Below are 15,110 nucleotides of genomic sequence, written 5' to 3'. Positions count from 1 at the left end.
ACTTACAGCCAGGGGTGGAGGAAGGGGTGTGTGGTGGGGGAAGGTCACCCTGGGTGTCACCACTGAGGGGGGTGACAAAATGCCAGGCGGCACTCACTGCGGGGCCTGCAACGAGCCCGAGCCATGCATATCTCCTGGGAGAGACACGGTGGCTTGGGCGCCCATGGGCTCCGCGCTGCCCCAAACAGTCCACCCCTCCCCCTCAGCTGTAGGGCGGCTGGGTGGGAGGAGGCAGGCAGACTCCTTGGAGGCCCCGCGGAGCGCCCTGCCCCAGCTGGCCCTGCCCCGCGGACACAGGGCACACGTGCCGCCCCAGGCACCTGACCAGCTTGCTCTGCCATTCACAGAGCAGCTGCGTGGAATGTAGCGATGTTCTCCGCATTGCTCTGTGAATGGCAGGGGGATTGGCATGAGCGGTCATTTCCTCGCACACTTAAGACAACAAAGTTAAGCCATTTCCTGGTTAAGTCATTCTGGTCTCCCAGTTCCTTTTTTTCCTGGGGGTACTCAGGGTACTTAGTACCGGCACCTTTCCCCACATGTTAAAAGTGAGGCACTTAATGTAAACAATTTCATGGTGAATTTCACCGGCACCTCCCCCCCCCTTTTTCTTTTTAAAAAAGCACTTGGGTCTCCCCCACAGGAAAACTGAATATTCCAGGTTTGAGTCTCAACTTCTGCAGATCTTAGCAGGAGGAGATCATTTCTTACCTCCAAAGCTGTCCCCTCCTACCTACTGGTAGATTGTATCTTGGAAACTTGCATGTACAATTGCTTGGGAGAATTATGGACAGTTCCTTCAACCAATGCCCTACTGCTGACTCTTCATCCCTTGGTCTTAACACCACCATAAATCAGGCAATGCTGCATTTTAATCTCAATGGGTGGCCTCTGCGTCTCTGCTCATCACAGTTTTGATGTTCGACAACACATAACTCACTTTTCACAGGCAGAGAAATCTAGCAGTACAACAAACGAACGATCAGGCTGGGGCTCCCATGTGACCTGAAGAGATGTACTTCATCATTTTTATGAACACTCCTACAAATTCCTCATGAACTGAAGCTTGGCAAGGAGGAGAAATGTCAATACATTCAAATTACAGGGGAGAAAACATGGGCATTTCCTTCTCATTGGTGTCAATGGAATGGAATCTAAGGTATACATATTTGTCCCATATTTCCAACTGGGGGGAGTTTCACAGTGCTGTAGGGTTTAGTAGTTTTCTTTGGTTAAACTGCAGCATTATAGCATCTTTGCAATATGTGTTTTGTTTACAATTATCCAACTAGAACATTGTGAAGGTAAGCACACTTCAATATACTAGAAGCGCAGTCTGCCTCACATCCCCACAGAGCAACAAGGCTTCACCAGGCCACTGCATTCAAACTGCAAACTATTATATTTATTTTTTGCTAATTCTTTGTTCTTTAAAATAAGTGCAAGGCTGCTACGTCTTTTTTTTTTATCGTCATAACAAATTCTTGCTCAGGGCAACAGCAGCAAAAATAAAATTCAGGTTTCTTACATGTAGCACAAAACAAAGTGCAAACAAGTCAAGGTCCCGCGCTCAACAATTTGATCTGTTTAGAAACGACATTATCAAACACTATCTGCCCAAGCAGAAGGATTACTGGGTTTCACTATTTAACTTCCCAGAATGCAAACATTGAAAGAAAATTCTATTTTGTCAAAATCCATTGAGCCAGCATAGTGCTGAAAGGGTTTGGGCATTTTCCAGACAGATCCCTTGTGCTTGCAGTGTCCATGTATAGCCGCAAAATATTGTTGTGCCCCTCAGAGGTACCAATTTATATCTGAATTAATGCTGCACCAATTGTTACCCACTTGGACTTTGATTTCTGGTTGAAAGGTTGCCATCTCAAGAAGTCCCATTAAAGAACAGTCTCCTTCCTGCAAACAACCTATGCTTGAATTAAAGGAGGGAGGGGCAAATCTGTGATTTTTGTGACTAGGCCCCTTAGCTACTGTTTTGGAATATTCCAGTGGTTGGGGAGGGGGGGAGAACTTGCCCCCTATCCTTATTCAAGGCCCCTCTCCACAAGGTCTCTCTTCTACCATGTGTGGGGCTGAGGAAAGTTGCTTTGTTTACTCTGCCTATTCAGCACTTATCCAAAAGACAGCTCAGTAGTAATGTGAATGTTCAAGGAATACCATGCATTTAGTTGAGGATAAACCAAAACTGAGAAATGTAAGTATTATTTTTGTAGCTTTTTAAAAACCCACAACAGTCCCAACATAGAACTGAATAAAAATGGGGTAGTTTCAAAAGTTGCTCATGGACAGAAAGAAAAACACGTGAGGGGTAAGGAACCCTTTCCAGCCTGAGGCTCAAATTCCCTTGAGGGTCAACTTTCTAGGACTGGACATGCCAGTGGTAGACAGAATCAGGGGCAAAGGTAGGTGGATCAACAGATGTGACTCTTATCTCTGTCCTGTAGGGCACACCCCAGCCATGCTAAAGAGGCAGAGATTTCTGACCAGGGCTGCACCAATCTAAAGGAAGAAAGCCTCCAGGTATCAAGTGAGGGAGGAGAACCTGTTCCCTGGAGAAATGGTTGCAAGAAGAAAAAGAGCAACAAGCTCCAAAAGCTGGATCGGACAAGCTACAAAAAATACCATTGGTCTTTTATAGCACTTTTGGATATTTTCCACCAGTTTCTTCTGAAATTATGTCTTTACAGCCATATCCAAGACCAGGGGTTGCCCAGTTTTGGGGGGCTAGTGGCCACACTGTGCATTTTGAGAGTGATGTGGGCACCAGTCACAAAATGGCAGCCATGGGAGCATGGCATAACACAACATAGTTGCCATGCTGGGGCATAGCACAGCACAAAATTAGACTGAATACAGTCATGGGGAAGCTTTCCTGATAATTGCATTTCCATGCTAGAAAAAAGATCAAGCTGCTGAATTTATTTCTGACATACAACTGTTAAAGGCATGAGAACCCTGCTTTCTCCCAATGCTAACAAAAGCTCAAGCTGTGATCCTGTGCCCACTTACTTGGGAGTAAGCCCCAGACTAACTTCTGAAGTACAGTATACATGTATACCACTGTACTGTGAGTTAACTATACAGTGATTTTTTGATGAGTGTGTGGACAGAAGCTGCTGCACAGCAAGAGACATGTCTAAGTGCTTTTACAAAGTTTTCACATTTATTTTTTAATTGCTGCACCTACTAACACTTGCTTTCATTTATCTGCCCCCACCATGCTGCCACCTGAATGGCACCATCCCGCATGGCAGGGACGGCCTTCCTAAGCATCTTTCAGTGTGTTACTCCAAAGTCCTGGAGGGATAGAATTGCAGTGACAGACTGATAAGGCAGAGCAATAGAGTTTAGCCATGCTAACGATGAAACACGCTGTCTTGGGACTGACTTGTTTGCAAATGCTTGCGTGCAAGGAGAGAAGAGCTTGTTTACTGAAGATGCAAGGAATAGGTTATCTGAAATACCCCAAAGCATTAGTACAATTGCACAGTTTTTCAGAAAGTGAAGTAGAAAACACCTGCCAGTTTGTATTATTACTGGTGCACTCTTCCTTTTGCAGGCCTTTGTCAGTCAGACTAAGCAGAGAATGAACCCAGGCTTAAGCTGAATGTGCTGATTAACAGGAAGCCAGAGTCAAGAGCACGTGACTGATAATATTATAGCCACCCCTCTGAAGTGATATAACATAGTTTTAATCCTTCAAAGACAACATGCCTAACATAATTAGACATGAAGGGATGGTGTGCCTTGTTCTTGTAATGGAAAGGAAGGTGTTTATTCAAACTAATCCCTCTGCCTCCAAAATCCCATATACTGTATTGCAACCATGTGAAACTTTTAACACCTCCCTTCCTCCCAGATATTTCACACTCACAAGATCACATGAGGCAAATGAGATACCCTCAGGCTGTGTGCTTCTTGGTAATGGATCAAACAATGTAGAGGATTTGTGCAAACACTGGTATACAAAGCTAACTACACTGGCTAACTAACAAACAGTTGGAACATAAACTAATGAATGTTTTGTGCCTCAGTGCTGGGGACTCATATGGCCTGCATGGTCAAGTCACGCCTGCATGGAGAGAGGCAGCCCTTGGGAACACTATCAAAGAACAAAAAGAGAGGACATTAGCCATTTTGAGATTTGGGATTTGATGCAGATAGAACTGGACACAGCTGTGACTTCAATTTTCCGTGGTACCACCTTACAAAGTTTGCAGCAGCAAATATACACAGCTGACGGAAGCAAACTGCAGGGCCGCCTGCCTTTCCCAGGGACATTTCACTCATCTTAAACTGTTTGTTTCGAACCTGTCATGGAAATGTATCTACATCATCAGAGGGAGGAGGCGGAGATGCGGGCAGGTGTTCCAAGGGCTAACCATATTGGGGGGAAGCAGAGGAAGGCCCGCAAGCACTTCTCCCATAGATTTGTAGTGGTAGACTAGCATAGATGGTCTGATCTGCGAGTTTACTTTGGGCGCTATTCCCCCTCCTTCCTCCCGCCCCGCCTGATGGAACTGAGAGCTGCAGATGGAGCATGAGAGAAAAGATACAGAACTGAAGCAGCATCTTCGCAGCTTGGAATTCGTTTTGCACAAAATGTGGTTGCTGCTTGTAGTTATTTAATTGCAGTGTTTCATCAGCTGGTGTCTTGAGCAGCAACCTCTGGAAATGAAGGGCTAAAAACCGGCGCTGCTCTCCAAAATTACCTGGTCCCTTTTAACTTCGTATTTCAGCTGGTTGACTAAAATCCCTTATTTTCAAATCTGTAAGTTGACAGCTATGCCAGAGGGGCTGCTTCCCCCAGCCCCCATGGGTCCAACGCCCAGTTTCCCAGGAACTTACATGGTGTTTTTTGGGGGGCGCAGCGGTGAGCAGGAACCTGTGCAAATAGCACATGCCATTCATGCATCCACACTAAAGTTAAGGACTGAACAAGACTGATGTCAGTTTCTCTCTCTCTCTCTCTCTCTCTCTCTCTCTCTCTCTCTCTCTCTCACACACACACACACACACACACCTACTAGAAATGCATTTCCCAATACCTTCCGCACTGCAGAAACTAGATGTTTATAAAACAACACTTAGAATAGGTAGAGCTCAGATGCAAGATAGACTTTAAAGCCAGTGAAATCCTCAAAACATGTACAGCAATAACTGAGTTTACAAATATACTTTTGGTTAAAAGCTGCCAAAATATTTAGCTCCAATACAAGACCAATGTAAGCCAAAAATAACATGCAGCCCTTCAAAAATGGAGAATAGTAGAAAGATGTGTACAGTGGTGCCTCAGGTTACAGACGCTTCAGGTTACATACGCTTCAGGTTACAGACTCCACTAACCCAGAAATAGTACCTCGGGTTAAGAACTTTGCTTCAGGATGAGAACAGAAATCGTGCAGCGGTGGCGCAGCAGCAGCGCAAGGCCCCATTAGCTTCAGGTTAAGAACAGTTTCAGGTTAAGAATGGACCTCCAGAACAAATTAAGTATGTAACCAGAGGTACCACTGTATTTAAATGCTGATGATCTGCATTTCATTTGACCTAATATCTCTCTCTCTCTCTCTCTCTCTCTCTGTTTCTCTCTTTCTCTCTTTCTCTTTCTCTCTCTCATTTCTGCCTATCAGAAGATTTCCATGTGTTGTCAAATATTGTTGCTGCTTAGATAATAATAATAATAATAATAATAATAATAATAATAATATATTATTTGTACCCCGCCCATCTGGCTGGGTTTCCCCAGCCACTCTGGGCGGCTTCCAACAAAGATGAAAAATACACTAAAATGTCACATATTAAAAACTTCCCTGAAACTGTCTTCTGAATGTCAGGTAGTTGTTTATCGCTTTGACATCTGATGGGAGGGCGTTCCACAGGGCGGGCGCCACTACCGAGAAGGCCCTCTGCCTGGTTCCCTGTAACTTGGCCTCTCGCAGTGAGGGAACCACCAGAAGGCCCTCAGAGCTGGACCTCAGTGTCCGGGCAGAACGATGGGGGAGGAGACGCTCCTTCAGATATACTGGACTGAGGCCGTTTAGGGCTTTAAAGGTCAGCACCAACACTTTGAATTGTGCTTGGAAACGTACTGGGAGCCAACGTGGTTTTCCACGGATCTGAGGGCAATGAAACAATCACTGAGATGGCTAGAGCATCGGTGACAGATAACTCATTCTGAAGCTGACCGGACACCAGTTAGAGCTCAATATCGAGCCTACCCAGAGGCGGTAGTGGCAGCAAAGAAGACTTCCTTCACCGCCTCTATTGCATCTGCAGAAAACAGCAGCAGGAGACTTTTTCAGGTGGTTCGGAATTTAGCGGAACCACCTGCAACATCGGGGCCCAGTACGGGCCACATGTTCTCCTGCAATGATTTTGCAAAGTTTTTTTGCAGATCAAGTCGCTCAGATTCAGGAAGAGGTAGACGCCACCGTGGGAGCAGGGCCGGGGAGGGAGAGTGCTAGAGTCCTGTCTAGTCAAATTGTGTGGGATCAATTCCAATCTGTTACCTCCGAGGATGTGGACAGGCTGCTTGGACGAGTGAAGCCAACCACCTGTCTCCTGGATCCTTGCCATCCTGGCTTATAAAAGCTAGCCGGGAAGGACTGGGCGATGGGCTTCATGGGGTGGTGAATGCTTCTCTCTGTGAGGGAGCCTTCCCAGACCCACTAAAAGAGGCGGTTATCAAACTGCTTCTTAAAAAAACATCTTTAGATGCTGCCAATATGGCCAACTATCACCCAGTCTCAAATCTTCCATTCTTGGGCAAGGTGATTGAGCGAGTGGTTGCTGAACAACTCTAGGCATGCTTGGAAGAAGTGGACCATTTGGATCGCTTCCAGTTGGGATTCAGGCCTCACCATGAGACTGAAACTGCCTTGGTCGAACTGGTCGATGATCTCCGGCAGGCTAGGGATAAAGGTGAGAGCTGTTTCCTAGTTCTGCTGGATCTCTCAGCGGCATTTGATACCATTGACCATAACATCCTTCTGGACCGTCTAGAGGGGCTGGGAGCTGGGGGCACTGTCATACAGTGGTTCCGCTCCTTCCTCCTGGGCCATGTTCAGAAAGTGGTGTTGGGGGATGAGTGTTCAGACCCCTGGGCTCTCACTTGTGGGGTGCCTCAGGGTTCTGTCCTCTTCCCCATGCTTTTCAACATCTACATGCAGCCGCTGGGAGAGATCATCAGGGGGTTTGGGCTGGGTGTTTATCAGTATGCGGATGATACCCAGCTCTACCTCTCTTTCAAATTGGAACCAGTGAAGGCGGTGAAGGTCCTGTGTGAGTGTCTGGAGGCAGTTGGAGGATGGATGGCGGCTAACAGATTGAGGTTGAATCCTGACAAGACAGAAGTATACTGTTTTTGGGGAACAGGAGGTGGCCGGGTGTGGGGGGTTCCCTGGTCCTGAATGGGGTAACTGTGCCCCTGAAGGACCAGGTGTGCAGCCTGGGAGTCATTCTGGACTCACAGCTGTCCATGGAGGCACAGGTCAATTCTCTGTCCAGGACAGCTGTTTATCAGCTCCATCTGGTACGCAGGCTGAGACCCTCCCTGCCCGCGGACTGTCTCGCCGGAGTGGTACATTCTCTGGTTATCTCTCGCTTTGACTACTGCAATGCACTCTATGTGGGGCTACCTTTGAAGGTAACCCGGAAACTACAATAAATCCACAATGCGGCAACTAGACTGGTGACTGGGAGTGGCCGCTGAGACCATATAACACGGGTCTTGAAAGACCTACATTGGTTCCCAGTACGTTTCTGAGCACAATTCAAAGTGTTGGTGCTGACCTTTAAAGCCCTAAACGGCCTCGGTCCAGTATACCTGAAGAAGCGTCTCCACCTCCATCGTTCAGCCCGGACACTGAGGTCCAGCGCCGAGGGCCTTCTCGCGGTTCCTCACTGTGAGAACCCAAGTTACAGAGAACCAGGCAGAGGGCCTTCTCAGTAGTGGCGCCCACCCTGTGGAACACCCTCCCACCAGATGTCAAAGAGAAAATAACTACCAAACTTTTAGATGACATTTAAAGGCAGCCCTGTTTAGGGAATCTTTTAATGTTTAATAGGTTATTGTATTTTAGTGTTTTGTTGGAAGCTGCCCAGAGTGGCTGGGAACAGTGGCGTAGCGTGGGGGGTGCAGGGGGGCCGGCCGCACCGGGCGCAACATCTGGGGGTTAGGGTTAGGGATAGGGTTAGGGGGCGCAAATCCAGGGTTAGGGGGCGTAAATTACTTGCCTTGCCCCGGGTGCTGACAACACACGCTACGCCACTGGCTGGGAAAACTCAGGCAGATTGGTGGGGTATAAATAATAAATTATAATTATTAATTATTATTATTATTATTATTATTATTATTATTATCATCATCATTTGAAGTGCAAAGCAGTTCCCTGCCCGTTAAATCTACTGGCCAAATAATATTGCCTTGGACCTGATCACTATAGAAACCTTTCTGGGGCCAGCCGTAGAAAATACCGGAAGCTGCAGAAAGAAAACCATGCTCTAAATTATAATGGGTCTTGAGTTGTGGCTGTGTCATTGCCCCAGACCATCGTATTCACAATGACCTGAGCAAGATGTCACAATAGAAAATTAGTATCTCCTCAGGCTGAAATACACCAAGCACCATATGCAATTAATTTTAATGGAGCCTGTCTGGGAAGAGGGCACAGGAATGATACTATGGAGAAGCAACACACAAACTTTAGTGAGCCTTTTGGACCACACACAAGCAATTAGGCATAGAACTGTACACACCAAAGAACGAGGATAAAAGGAACCATTACCGTCCTTGCTGAGCACTAGGGAATAATCAGTGCCTGAGAAATAAATAGACCCATATTCATATATACTAATTAAATTAGTATACCACCCATCAGAGTGCAGTTCACAACACAAAACACATGTATGTGTGCACAATTTTACTCCCATGGGAAGCAGCGGTGGACTTTGAGAGATGACTCCGGCTGCTTTGCCCCACAATGTTGCTGTGAAAAGCTGGAGCATTCCTGGGAGGAAAAACAGGGCTACCCCGTTGATCTACTTGGGACAGTGATGAGCCCCCCCCCCCCAATGCTCCTGGAAGGGTGTCCTTCCATAGAAACATTGTGGAGTGAAAAGATGATGGACATCACCTAGGAGCATGGCAAATTCTTTCTGTGACAGCTAAATGGCTTTTTTGGGGGGGAGAAGCCTCTTCTGCGTGCTACAAATCAAGTCCCCTAGTCCTGAAATTTGTGAGAATTTGGCCAGTTCACCCCTGAAAAGTGGGGAAAGTGGCCCCCTACATTCACAGTGAGAAAATGGAGCTTGCAGGGTAGAGAGGCACCTTCAGAACAGCACTAGTTTTAAAACAGGCAATTCTTTGCTATATTATGGGATGCTACCAAAACATACTGGAGCAGGAACCGGCAAGCCACTCCAGTATCCCTGCCAAGAAAAGTCCATAGATAAAGACAACAGGCATGCCTGGTGTGCTCTGGTCCATGGGGTCACGAAGAGTCAGACACAACTACACAACTGAACAACAACAACCAAAGCATACAGAAACATGTTTCATCCTAAAGCCAACAAGTTTAAAATAAAAATAAAAAACCAAACAGCATTACTTATTTTCACATTCATAATTTAAAAGCACTGATCTCCACTCACTTGAAAATACGGGACACTTTCCCATACGGGTGCTTTTCCTCACCTTTGAACACCACAATCGAGATCTCCCATCAGGCGCTATCCAAATGCGCTTTAGTTCACACAAGCCTGCAGGCACACCACTCTATGGGGCCAACGTGTCTCAGGCTCCCGAGAAGAGCTTTGTCCGCCCTATAATCAATTACTTATAACTCTACCAGACATCTCACTCTCTGATCTCCCCCACAAGCCATTAGATGTCATTTCCATGGTCTTTGGGTGAAATATCACCCGTGTGTTTGCCTCTCTGGCTTCTTTGGGAGGAAGAGCACAATACAAAACAAATAAATAAGCAAACTTTAATAAAATGTCCCCTAAGCAGGGCTTTTTTCAGCCAGAACTCAAGTAAGGCGCCATGCTATTATAAGAGAACAAGGGAGGCATTCTTGGTGAGTTCTGGCACATCTTTTTCTAGAAAAATAGCACTGCCTCTAATTCATGATGAGGGATAAATTCAATTCAGTTTGCATTTAAAGGTGAACCTATCTAATTTGCATTTTCTGAAGCAATACAAGAACTGAAACACAGCGATTCTTCAAAATATGCAGTTCTCTAAATATTGCAGTGTAGTCCTTCAGCTGAGTAATCTGTGTTCTCTCTCTCTCCACACATACATACCTACATTGCGCGCACACACACACTCGGGTAAAATGTTCATAAGGATGCATAAATTACAAAAAATAACATACAAAAATGCATTACTAGAGAAACTGCTTCGCAAAAATGTGTATATTAGGAAAAAATTGCATTCAAAACTTTATATTTAGGAATTATCACTAAAATGTTGATGATTATCATGTGAACTGAACATGAGAAAGTGAGGAAAACCAAAGAGAAATTGCAAGAGATAAAACTTTTCCCATTACTGCACTGCCATTCTAGGGAAAGCTTCACATACCAAATTTCTGTCTGTCAGTGCTCCCATTGAAGGAACAGGCTCCCTGGGAGAAAAATGTAACACCTGTATGGCGGTATTTGTTGTAGACTGTGTACATTTTCTTGTACACAGAAAGACCAGCAAGTTCACCTGCCAGTAGAATCAAACAGCTCTATTAAAAGGTCTTTCCCTTACCAGTCAAGTTCTTCAGTCCAAGTCGCCTGAGTCCATAGCTACCATCCTTTTTGTAGTTAAGGAAGATGGCCAATGCAGAACGATCATAGAGTTTAGTTCCACGGATGATGCGCAGATTCTCCAAGGGAAGGTATTCAAATTGATTCAAAGCTACCAAAACATAGCCAGTGACTTCTCGGATAGACTGCAAGAAACAAAAACATAATTTATTTGCTATTTAACATTTCTAGACAGCTTTTTTTTAAAAAAAACTTAAATTCTCCAAGGAGGCTTACAAAGCATGCTAAAAACAACACAGCATTAGCATATCATTTAAAAACAGACTGAATTAATACAATTCCAGTCAATGGCAATCTATCCATAAAAACCTGTTGAAGCATTCCAACAGTCCCCTGTGTGAGGACTGCTATGATGTAGCCCCTAAACACCGGCAAAGAAAGAATTAAATTGCTCCCATGAAATCATTCAGTGACTTTGGTACCATCACAAAGTAGAGAAGGGTCAAAGTCATTTGCACACAAAAGGTCCCAGGTCCAGATCCTGGCATCTCCATGCATGGCTGAAACCCTGAAGAGACTACCAGTCAGTGGACCTACATTACTGAGTAAGATGGATGGTTGATCTGACTCAGTTGGCAGCAGCCTGCTGTGCCCTCCCCCTGCCAAGCTCAACACTTAGGAATAAGAGAGTAATTTGCTTATGCAAACATAAAAAGTACGCCCAAACCGTTGATTCAGATATCTGAACACACCGCCAATCAGTATAGCCGAACAGCCAGAGTGTGCTCACTTTCTTATTTGGGACTCAACCATACAGCAGCAAATAAAACGTTTTAAGTGCAATATACAATGTGACACAAGATGGCGATGGTGAGCCTTATGGAAAATTCAATGCACCACACTGAGTACCCTGGCCTCTCTGGTCACTTCATCAGCCACAACTTAGTCTCCAGATCCTAAATTGGATACATTATCATTCATTATTTGGCACAGAACTGAATTCCCAAGTCTTCTGACCCTTTGCCATAACCGAAACCTAATGATCATGATCATGCAAATATCACTCACACCACAGTATTCATTTACAGGGCATCTGATGCAACTCAGCAGCTTCAAGATCTTTTCCTCCAATTTGCCTGGGAAAGAGCTACATTGTATTCATTTTTTGTATTTTCTGCCCCACTCCACCCCCCCACCCCCGCTGCCTGAAAGCATCAGTATTCAGGGTCAACTGAGGACAAAGATCCAGATTCTAAAGCAAATTTGCCCTATGCGGTTTTCTGACTCCGCTCATCCATGTGAATGTTAGACAAATCCCACTTCCCTAGCCCCCACCACAAACATCTCACCTACTGCTTGGAGAAGATATCCATGGGGGCAGGGTGCTCAGTTCGTGAGGAGCAAGGAGAGGAAGCAGCTGCCTTCATGCCCCACTTGGACCTCCTGGAAGTATCTGGCTGGACCCCTTGAGAAAGAGGAGGCTGAACCAGATGGAACCTCAATCTCATCCAGAAATACTCTCTAACGTTCCTGTGTAACCGCCTTGTCTTCAGGGCTGGCCCTATATATTTTACTGCGTGCGATGAAGGCTAAGATGATGCCTCGCCCCTATACTGCTTTCAGAAGCTGATGAGACTGCTTGTTGAATTCTGGCAACAGCACATCACCTGGAGGGCAGCAAGGTAGCTTGTGGGATATAGAGCTGGCCACCTGGCATACTGCCCTCCAGCACCTTACTGCTGCAACTCACTGCCTGGCAACTCAGAGTATGAGTAGTGGTGGGGGAGGGGTGTCCATTGCTGTCCTAGCTTACCAATCTTGTGGGTCACTGCTGCTTTCCAGGAGGGATCTCAGCATGTGGTGACAGAGCCAATCCAATTCTACTGAGCTCCCAATCCACTGAGCTCCCCTCCAGTCTCTTCCCCCCCAGGTAAGCAGCTGTGTTGGAAAGCCAGGAGAGCCACAGAGTGTCACCTGTGCCGCTCCACCAGCTGCTACTGACTGCAAGATGCAGCAACAATGCCACCATGCATCACATGAGCAGAGTGGCACAGGTGTGGCATCTGCCAGGATGTGTGCCCGGTTGCCTCTCTCCCTCATCATTGCTGCCCTCCTGCAACTGCTGCCTGAGGTGGCTATTTCACTCTGCCTAATGGTAGGGCTGGCACTGCCTGGCTTCATCCAGACCAGAAAACCAACAAAGCATATGACTGCATCAGAACATTTACAATCTCCATTGCAACAGACCTCGTTTGTAAATGCAGACAGGAAAATTAAAGCTTTTTGCCACACCAATGCCTCGGTTGTCTTTGAGCCTGTGTTTTCATCTGGAAAAGGCTGAGGGGGAAAGGCAGGGATTTTCATCTTCCAGCATTACTACCCACAGAAGCAAAAGTCAAGTTGCAGTTCTTCCACACCCTGAAAAGGATGAGCTGACATCTGAACTCTGAGCTTGTGAAGTGCAATCCTTCCCAGTTCCAAAAGACTTAATTCAAACAAAAGGTTGGTGACTGATAACTTCTGCTCTTTAAGATAAAGCTCCATCCATTTACACTTCAGGGGAAAATGCGCCACAAGCAGGATACTCTGAATCTTTTGAGCTGCTGAAGCTGTTGGAAGCAGCTCCTGCCCCTCCTCTCAGAGCGAGCTTTGGCGTGTACTTGAATGAGGCAACAAAGGGAGATGCTGAACCATCTGCTATCTCAGTGGCTTCCAATGTTTCTCTCCTCGCCAAAGAGCCTCTATCTAGATCAGGCTGAGGAAGTGAGAAGAAGGGCAAAGAGGGAAGGGGGCGGCGGGTTCTGAATGGACACACCCTCACGTTGGACAACCCTGGCATGGCTTCTTTTTAGAGCAGCTGTGTTTGCATCAACAAGAATAACAAACTAATCGTTCCACCTGTGGCGGATGCAATTCGGTGATACTTTGGAGAGGGGAGGGGAGATTACTGCACTTCACTTTGAAGTCAGTCATCAAATCTAGCAGAAGGTTTGCCAGTTCTTCTAAAAGCAATTCATGTAAACCAAAGGCAGCGGGGGTGTGGGGAGACTCACAGCATATTTGGAAGCCAGATGGCAGGCAGTTTCATATATGAAATTGTTAATTAATAATTCCACAGAACCTAGTAGCCCAAATCTGTACCCAACATCAAATGAGTAAAAGACTTCATGGTCTAAAAAATAAATAAATCTCTTGCAAGGCTGCAGACCCAGGAAGCTGAGCTGAAAAGTAAGAGCTTGTCTGTAAAGAGCAGGGGTAGATCAGCCTTTTCCATTTTGTGTCATGAGTTCAGGTATAAGTCTGTTCCAGTCCATTTTCTGCAGATTTCTTTTTTTAAAAAACAACAACAAACTGCTCAGAAAGACTATGCACCTTTTGTGTGTCCTTTCCCTAAAATGCTCATTTTTAAAATGTATTTCCTGCCCAAAAACACTTTGGGGAGTATGCTTTTCTATGTAATTTGCCTTCAGATCACAAGCTAACTTCAAACGATGCTTTCAGATCCTGGTTTGCAGGCCCAAACAAAGCATGGCTAGTAAGCTTGGTCAGGTTTGGATGAACAGGCAACCAGAACTTAGCTGAACTAACCATGGTTTAGTGCAGGGGTAGCCAACATGGTGCCCTCCACTTTTTGCTGGACTACACATCCCGTTACCACTGACCCTTGGCCGTGTTGGCTGGGGCTGGCAAGGGAGAGACCAACAACACCTGGAGGTTAAGTGTCCTATCCAAACTGGGGCATTATCTTGTAGTCCCCACAGCAACCCTATAAGGGAGGCCTTTGCCTTACCTCATAGTATAGCCTCCCACCAGAACTCTTGGCAGAACAGAGAATTTGATTCCTGAACTATAGGGTGTCTAAGGTTCGATATAATGGAAGTTTCCATAGTTGCTTGCCGAAGGTAATTGGTGATTGACTATTTACTAATAGTCAACTAATATGTAATTAATATGTAATTGCAACTAATATGTAAATAAAGTGCAATTAAATTGTAATATTGCAACTAATATGTAATTAAAATATAGAAAGGAAAAGCCAGATTAATGAACAGTAGATTGTTACCCCGAGTCCTATTACAAAGGATTAATATCAACCCTGCTTTAAAAGTGGAAGGAATTGGGAGGCAGCTCTAACAAGCATTGCAGACTATGCTTGTGACACAGCCAAATAACAAGGTTGTCCTTGACCCCAGGCAAAATGCAGCAAATTCTTAAGGCCATTGTTGAAGCTGGTGAGCATAAACATAATGTATATATAGATGCCCATGTAACAGCTCTCCAAATACATGAGAGAGAAAACAAGCGTGAACATCAAAGTAAGTTAGCAGATC

At 45.5% G+C, this 15,110-nt stretch overlaps 1 protein-coding gene across 5 annotated transcripts in view; it reads right to left on the bottom strand.

Moving 5' to 3' along the window:
• ERBB4 (erb-b2 receptor tyrosine kinase 4) overlaps positions 1-15,110 on the bottom strand; it is an 832,220-nt gene that overhangs the window by 384,664 nt on the left and 432,446 nt on the right. For all 5 annotated transcript variants that reach the window (XM_079976052.1, XM_079976051.1, XM_079976053.1 and 2 more), the window contains exon 3: positions 10,781-10,964. In XM_079976052.1, the coding sequence (XP_079832178.1) occupies positions 10,781-10,964 (184 nt within the window). The remainder of the gene's footprint in view (positions 1-10,780; positions 10,965-15,110) is intronic.

Source organism: Podarcis cretensis, assembly GCF_951804945.1.
Source record: "Podarcis cretensis genome assembly, chromosome: 1".
NCBI classification, from domain to species: Eukaryota; Metazoa; Chordata; class Lepidosauria; order Squamata; family Lacertidae; genus Podarcis; species Podarcis cretensis.
Note: the sequence above shows the minus strand (reverse complement) of the source record. Positions and strands in the feature narration are given on the sequence as shown.